Raw genomic sequence first — 8,571 nt, forward strand, 5'->3', positions numbered from 1 at the left:
CATCAAACCATTGAAGCAATAGAGCTTGATGATAGATTGATCCACACTAGGGTTGTCTTGGTGGAGTAGTCTCTCTCTCTCTCTCTCTCTCTCTCTCTCTCTCTATATATATATATATATATAGAGAGAGAGAGAGAGAGAGAGAGAGAGAGATGCACGTGCACACTCCCACACAAAAGGTATGCTATAATGCATTTCTTCACACTAAGACAATTCTCTTTATTCTCCATCCTATTATAACATACATGTTCTCCACCATCATGCCCTTTCTAAATTGCAATTACAAAATAGCTTAAAATATTTGTACACATTCTATGCTAGACCCTAACTATCTCGTATATACCATTTCCTCAACAAGGAGGAAGACTTCGGCCATTCTCCTTGACTAGAACGTTCAAAATCCTTCCTCCCATGAATTGTCAAGCTAATGTAACATTCACCTTAGCATAATGAATGGAAAGTCTTGGTGTTTTGTTTATTGCTAATGGTGAGGGGAGGTCTCAATTCCCAATTCCTCCTTCCATGATCTCTATTATACTAATGGCTAATATCTCCTTCCACCATTGATTTTTCGCGCCTCAACTTCACCAAAACTATTTCATTTGCCTTATCCCAAGGAGAGCGACATTTCATTTATATTTTAGAAAAATTATTGGATTCGTTGGGTGGAACAAGTGCAGTAACTCAATAAGCTAAGGCTGTGGGGCATGCCAATCCACTGACAACTTCAAAAACTTGCTTTGAAAATGCGTATGGGACTTTGAAACCAAATCTCTCATATCCTTGGAGGAGAGTTACCCATTGGGCTAGAAAAAAGTGTTAAGAGAATGCAAGCAGTAAAATAATTAACCTCAAACTATGGATTCAATAGAGCATTGAAGTAGAGCTGGCGTAAGAACCCAACAAAAAAAAGGGATTGTTGACTAGAAATGGGGAGGCTCTCTCTTGCAATATGCAGAGAGGGGTTTTTTCATCACATAAGGTCCTTAGGTTAGAGGGGCTGCTCATATGAGCAGAGGCGGACTTTGGCACATTGAGTGAGCATAGTGTGCATTGCAGACAGGGATGGCTCCTTTAATTCAAAAACAATGCATGGTAGTAGAAATCCTCCAGATGTTTTCCTCACTCTTAGAGAGAACAGGCAGTCCCCACCTTTAAGCCTCTTCTGTTCAAATGATAAAGGAATATAATGACCTTCCACTTAGTCAAGGAAACCTTTTCTGAAACTCTCTCCTCGCATCATCGCTATGACAAAAAGTTACCATATTGAGACCATGACGCATTCTTTTGCCAGCTGGAAATCATAGCCAGCACCAAGCTTCACATCTGTATTCCTTACATACACGCACCTGCCAAAAGACTGCTCTACACTAAGGTGTTTTCATCATGTTTCCAAGCACAAATACACCTCGAAACTCAGAAAGGTCCAACTGCAACCAGAGAAAAAAGATTAGTGTCACAACTCAAAAATGTTCATTTTCAAGACCCCTTCAAACTCAAAACCCAATTCCTTTCAATACCTGCCCATCCTTGTTATTGTCAAAAATGTCTATCATATCAAAAATCTCCTGCTCAGTCCAAGTAAAATCGTGAGAGCGTGCAGCATGTTCCAGCTCTGTAACAGAGAACTTGCCCTTCCCTTTTTCTGCAAGATCAGACAATTCAAATCAGTGAACCAAAACGTGCTAACATAATTTAATAAATGGCTTTGCCATGCGTAAGCAAATTTTGAATGGTGCACTCGTCCTTGTTAGTGCTTCACCTTTGCCTTGATGGAAGAGGAGAAGTGGACCCCCTTGTATGATGAAGGAGCAAATGTTTCGCATGATGGAGGAATGGATGGGCCCCTAGGGAATAGATCTTTTGCTCAACCATGGAGACTCCACTTCTTTTCAGCTTGGCTTCGAGGCAGAGAGGCCCAGCATAGGCTTTGCTATGGGGGTAATCTGCTGGGGCCAAAGGCACAGTTTACACAAGCTACACATTGGGCACTTCACCAGTGCGCAGCCAAGCTAGGATAGATGCCTCCTTCATGATGAAATGAACTCTAAGATAGGGGTGGAGCCGGTCATGCCTCTAGTATGACGCCACATAGATGCAGATTATCTCCTTCCAAACCCCCCTCGAAAACACAGATATCTTAGGTCGTGCACGCTTCTAGTCATAGGCGAGCACAATTCTCCCATGCTGCCTTCTCTTGAGTTGGACTATGGTGAGTTAGACATGCACGAGCTCCATGACCATGCGTGGCAGCAACCACAGTATCTGATACTTTGCCAGGACTTGCAGAGAGCTGTGGTAGGACGATCAGTGGATACAGAGGCATCTGTTTTCAGCAACAGATGTCAGACACAGACATCACCTCCTTCCAAGAAGAGGCTCGGAGGTGTGGCCCCCTGGCAGTAGGCAAAAGCAGAGAGGTTTGCATCTCAGTTTCTCAAGCAGTGCCGCGGATGTGTATGACCACGAGGACCTGATCACAAGAAGGGTAGTATGGGATGGGTCTAGCTCGAGAGACTCTAGAATAGGCATTCTGAACGTTTATGCCCATGCTTGTAGACAGCAGCACCCCACTTTTTGTTAACGGCTAGCTGAGAGCCTCCCAAATGTGGACTGGTGAATTGTTGGAGGTGACTTCAACAACCTAGAGTTTGGGGAGGACAACTAGGGTGGAGCTCCTTCTCAGAGATGTTGGCACCCGGGGGGAGTGCCTGGAAGCATTTTATTTTCATAATGTGGCAGGGACTTGTGGCAAGAGGCTGAGTTATCTAGACTTTTAGGCAGTCTCAGCTTCTCCTTCGTGCAACATAGGCATGATTGACCTCTAGAATGGCTGGACAGGTTCTATGTGGCTGATTGAGTGATGCATAGAAGAGGAGAAACTGACATTCTAGCAGGGACTACGATGTTCGACCACTCTCCGATTGTTTTATACCTTGAGCAGCCCCATCGTGGGCTCCCCTAGAGAGGGATCCGCATTCCTCATACCTTATGGCATGACAAGAGGTATGAGAGTTAGTCTTAGAGATTTGGCATCAGCTCGAAACCATTCCCGACAAAGGCTAGGCATCATGGGCAGTAGATGCGATCCAGAGGAGCAATGACCGCAGGCTCAAGAGAGAGCTTTGCAACGCGACTTCGCTTCCATTGAGCGTCTCAAATAGCAGGCCCCAAGTTCGTAGTGGCTTGCAAATAGACACAAGTGTGCGCAATTGGGCCTCCATGACACAGAGACCCGTCGTGCAGAGTTTTCCTATCACTCATTCTGGGCTTGATGGGTGCAGTAGGGAGATAGGATGACAAGACAGTGCTTCCAAACCACCAGGCCTCGTTTAGTAGGGACATAGTTGTAGAGACTAAGGGAGGTGAGCTGCCAGATGCACTCGGACCCCCAAGAGATTCTAAAGATGACTACAGAGTTCTATCGGATTCTATTTCGATCTGAGGAGGCGTCTCCCCTTGTGCATGCAGCCCTGGAGTCTGTTTGGACCCACATCTCAGCAGTGGTATGATGTATCTCAGGGCATGAGCAGGCAACTAGAGGTGCCTCACAGATGAGGAGCTCTGGGAGACCCTCGAGGCCCTGCCACCACCCACAGAAGTTCCCTAGAGAGGATGGATCGACAGCGCCCTTCTTTAGGTGCTTCCAGGAGCACATTCAAGCCCCCCTTTGATTGGCTTCCCAAGAGATTTTCAACTCAAGCTCTCTCCCCTTCGTCTTTGATCCGTGGGTGGATTTGTTTGATCCCAAAGGGGGGAGATAGGGCGGAACTTCGACAGTGGAGACCGATTACTCTGCTGGACACCACATATAAGATCTTGGTCAAGGTCTTGAGTTTGCGGCTGCAGCCTCCACTCATGAATAACATTCATGACACGCAGACTGGTTTTGTTCAGGAGCACAACGTCCTAAATAACATATCACTGGATTGGGCTCAGGAAGAGTCTCATCCTCTTGTAGTCCTCTTGGATTTTGAGAATGCTTATGATAGGGTGGATGGGTCTCTCTTGGAGGGCACCATCCAGAGATGGGCTTTTTAGACAAATGGATCAGAAGGGTCTCGACCTTATACGCAGGGAGCTCCAGTCAGATGCTGATTGGTGGACATATGGGCGAGGCCTTCTCTCTCTCATGCTCTATTCATCACCGTTGCCCCCTTGTCCCCTTTCTTTTTCTTTTTGTAGCAAAGGCACTGAGTGATTTTTTGCGCTCTCAGGCGTAGGCCTTATACAAGGATGAGGCTCCGGATTCGCCAAGAGGAAGAGTTGCTGGATTCAGAGTTTGCAGATGACACAGCTCTGTATATGTAGAGGGGTTTTTGCAGCGCCTTGAGGCAGTCAGGAAGGCTTTAGACACATACTGCCATACCTCCAAGCTGGGATCAACTGGACCAAATTACTTGGCTTCCTTAGCAACTGAGGAGGTTCAGGAGGTTCGACACTGGGGGAGTGTCTTGGGATTCAAATGGATTCTACGGGGGCAGACGATGAGAATCTTGGGTGCCAGTGGGTATGGATGTATCAGCAGAGCAATAGATCGCCCCAGTACTAGAGAGTGTGCGTCGCAAGCTTCTGTACTAGAGCTCGGCCAAATTCTCCTTAGCAAGTAGGGCCTTGGTGGCCAACCAGGTCCTCCTTGCCACAGCTTCTTGTATTGGTGCTTTCACAGGGATGCATGGGTCAGCTCACCCTAGATAGGTGGACAAAGGTAGCAATCCCAAAGATGGATCTTTTCAGAGGCACCCCTCACAATGAAGGACTCCCCTCTGAAGAGAAGATTTTTTAGAGAGTGAAGCACTTATATCGGCCAGCCACACATGCCGCGAGGAGTTTAAGCGGGAGCCAATGATTTGGCACCCACAGGTTCGAGATTAGGAGGGCCACATGCTAGGATAGCGGTCACATATTGGTTGGGCACAGTGGAACAGTGGCCCAGCTTGATCCTTTAGGATGTGGAAACGGCTCCCTCTGGAGGCAAAAGACAAGGTGAATGCACTATCGCATCTTAGCAGGGTAAGGCAAAGATTGATGTAGCGACGACTGAGCACCACCTAGACCAACCATTATTGATCCGAACGGACAAGAGTACCACTTAGAAGACAATTCTTATAGCAATCACAGGGTTATTAACATCGCGCATTATACAGGATAGCCTCCTGCACACCGAGACACAAAGGAGGCTTGGATGGTCTAGGGGTGGCAGCGGATCAGGATAGTGGGCCGATTAGGCAAGGTCTTGAACTACTGACCCCAACACAGTCCTTCAGAGCAAGAGGGACCATGCACGCGCCTCTCGCTATGGGAGGGTAGACCTTTTTGAGACATCCAATGGGACCCGAGTGAGTGGTTTTGCCCTGCTTGTGTAGGGCACACACACAAAATGGAGGAGGTTCCCTTCTTCACATATACGATCTGCATTGGCAAGCTGCATGCAGCTTGACGTAGTAGCTTGGAGTATGGACCCCCTCGAGGGACCCTCAGGAGATCCCCCATGAGGTTATCTCTTGCTTTTGATCACAACTTGAGACCACGAAAATATCATATTTCTTTTGGATGATGGCTCATGGAAGCTTGCCCATTGGCCAATGGTTGGAGCAAATGCGTGTGGATGGCAACTGCCATTGCTGTATAGGAAGAGGGTGTTAGAGACAATCCCCCACTATCTCTGGGGGTGCCAAGTAGCACAAAGGATCTGGTCAGCAGCTTTTAGGATTGTGGCCAGCATGCAATGGATGCAGCGAGATTTCACATGGGGGATGGTTGCATGGCTTATAGAGGGGGGTCACGCTTTCTCGATTGACCCAGCCTCTCCAGCTTACAGGATCTAGGGCCAATATATGGCTAGGATTGAGGCACATGATGCAGTGCCTCCCGCTCACTACGCCTTATGCCTTCACTAGAGGATAGTGTTTGGGAGACGGTGTCCAATATTGGTGCTTGGAAAATTTGGGTCGCCCAGTGCAACTTCATGATGTCAAGTCCCCTTGGCGACCACTTGTCGCCATCTGGCAAGACATTATTTAAGCCCTGCGAGCATCTGGGAGCAAGGGACGCCAGGTTCCAAAGCGACCGCCGAAAGGCGGGAGCATTTCATGGCTTGCAAGCATCTTTTATATCCTAACTGTGAAAGGTATTCGTTGGATCTATAGTCCCTCACCTTGGTTGCTAGCCCCTGTTCCGGAGATTCCCTGAGCACCTAGCTGGGTTCTCCAAAAACAGGCTATAGTTTTGACAACTAGGTTCGTTTTTCCCATGGTCAGCACCTTTTGGTCTTGCTGATCTGTATGGTTGGTTTCTCAAACGTTAATAGAAGTTCCTTTTCTCCGAGGGGGTTGGGGGGGGGGGGGGGGGGGGGGGCGAACATCACATCTCCCATGCATGCCTAGACTTGAGAATACAACAGCTCTTTGATCCAAAACAAAGGACCGACAGCAAATGGAGTCCCAAAAGGATATGAATGTTATCCGTCTCATCCAAGTCCTTCAAATCCATCCACGCCTTGCCAGATGTATCAGCTATCTGAATATGTGGAATGACAGAATCCACCGTGATCCCTACTATCAGTGCAAGAGCTTGGGTATCCTTGTCCTCCGATGCTTCAAGCTCGTCTGGATCTACAACCATCGTAACCTTTCCTGAAGCATCCTTGATGTCCCGGGGCTTCACATCTACTGACCTTCCGTATGGGATAGTTCGTCCCATCAAGCTTCCTTGCTTCTCTGAAGTTTGGAATGGTATAGATGCAGTGGCGGTGGAAGCGGTAGTGTTTGAAGGAACGGAAGTGGCAGTGGTAGTGTTTGAAGGAACAAAACCTTTGAAAGCAAGAAGAAAGAAACTAGTAGATATATATATGTATATTCTCTCTCTCTCTCTCTCTCTCTCTCTCTCTCTCTCTCTCTCTCTCTCTCTCTTTGCTTTTCTTCTTCCCTTTTTGTCTACTAGTTTCTTTCTTCTTGCTTTCATATATATGCGTATATGTATATTCTGAGAGAGAGAGAGAGAGAGAGAGAGAGAGAATATACATATATGCATATATATGCATATATATACATATATATATATATATATATATATATATATACATATATACATATATATATATACATATATACATATATATATATACATATATACATATATATATATACATATATACATATATATATATATATATATATATATATGTATATATATTCTCTCTCTCTCTCTTTGCTTTTCTTCTTCCCTTTTTGTCTACTAGTTTCTTTCTTCTTGCTTTCCAATGTTTTGTTCCTTCAAACACTACCGCTTCCACCGCCACTGCATCTATGCCATTCCAAACTTCAGAGAAGCAAGGAAGCTTGATGGGACAAAGTGTTTGAAGGAACAAAACCTTTGAAAGCAAGAAGAAAGAAACTAGTAGACAAAAAGGGAAGAAGAAAAGCAGAGAGAGAGAGAGAGAGAATATACATATATGCAGATATATGCATATATATGTGTGTGTGTGTGTGTGTGTGTGTATACATATATCTATATATATATATATGTGTGTGTGTGTGTGTGTGTGTGTATAGATATATGTATATACACATATATATATGTATATAGATATATATATATATGTGTGTATATACATATATCTATATGTTGAAAATGGGGAGAGGGTGAGAGACACTCAATCACAGGTTAGAGACAAGAGCTAAGGCACGAACTGATGCTGATAGATTGTATTAATCATAGCGAGTACATAGCCTCATTTATAGGCTGGGCAAGCCTTATCTTCCCACACAGACACCTCATAGATGAGGTCACACACAAGAGAATCTAGATCCTATAATCTAGGGGAGGAATCACACCTACCACATGAGGTGGCACAAGTGGCGTCAAGACTCTTCACACTCACACAACTGTAGGACACTCCTAGGACTCTAGGACCACACACACTAGGACTCTGATAGTTCCAACAAACCCCCCTTCGGAGCTAGGGTGAGAAACTATGACATCATCTAGACTGTGCATCCCAGGCAATCTCAGAGGCTAACAGCTGAGCATAATTCAGAGGTTGAACCAAGCACTCTGATGGCTTAGGTGTCAACGTGATCAGAGACTCAAATCTGAGCATGGATGCATGACCAACTCATAGGTCTAGGGAGTACACCAACATCCTGGAACTCGACCAGGCCTGATAAAGGAAAGACATAACAACCCCCCTATCTCCTAACTGGGTACATGGAAATAAGTGGAGCCTTTTATAGGACAAGGCACACAAAATGACAAATTATTACATCATTTTAGGGGGACTACCCAAGGCAGAGTACCTAACACACATGACTCTAGAAAGCCCACTCTTCATCTATCACCTCATGGAGGGATAGACCAAAAACAGCAGCAGTGCAGGCTTGTTCCTCAGGTTCAGAAGTGTAGCTTCATCGTCTTCGTCCTCGCTCTGCTCCGCAACCAGATTGGCATGTTCTTTGGCTTGTGCCTTTGCCATCTTCTCGAAGCAACAATCCTCTGGATGGCCAAGCTTCTGACAGTAATTACATTTAAGAGGTTTTCCTTTCTTCTTGGGCTTATTCTTGAGAAAGAATG

General features: G+C 45.7%; 1 protein-coding gene across 2 annotated transcripts in view; it reads right to left on the minus strand.

Annotated features, from left to right (window-relative positions):
* Positions 1-766: 766 nt before the first annotated feature.
* LOC147892070 (uncharacterized) overlaps positions 767-8,571 on the minus strand; it is a 51,199-nt gene continuing 43,394 nt past the window's right edge. Inside the window, exons 5-6 of one of the 2 annotated variants that reach the window (XM_087387833.1) lie at positions 1,521-1,645; positions 770-1,430 (exon numbers count right to left, since the gene is read on the minus strand). In XM_087387833.1, the coding sequence (XP_087243959.1) occupies positions 1,371-1,430; positions 1,521-1,645 (185 nt within the window). In that variant the 3' untranslated portion in view covers positions 770-1,370. Of the gene's footprint in view, positions 1,431-1,520; positions 1,646-8,571 lie in introns of both variants that reach the window. The other variant, XM_087387834.1, reaches the window with a different exon arrangement.

This window comes from Dipteris shenzhenensis, chromosome 17 (genome assembly GCF_047967505.1).
Source record: "Dipteris shenzhenensis isolate YYH24624 ecotype China chromosome 17, Dip_SZ_1.0, whole genome shotgun sequence".
Taxonomy (NCBI): domain Eukaryota; kingdom Viridiplantae; phylum Streptophyta; class Polypodiopsida; order Gleicheniales; family Dipteridaceae; genus Dipteris; species Dipteris shenzhenensis.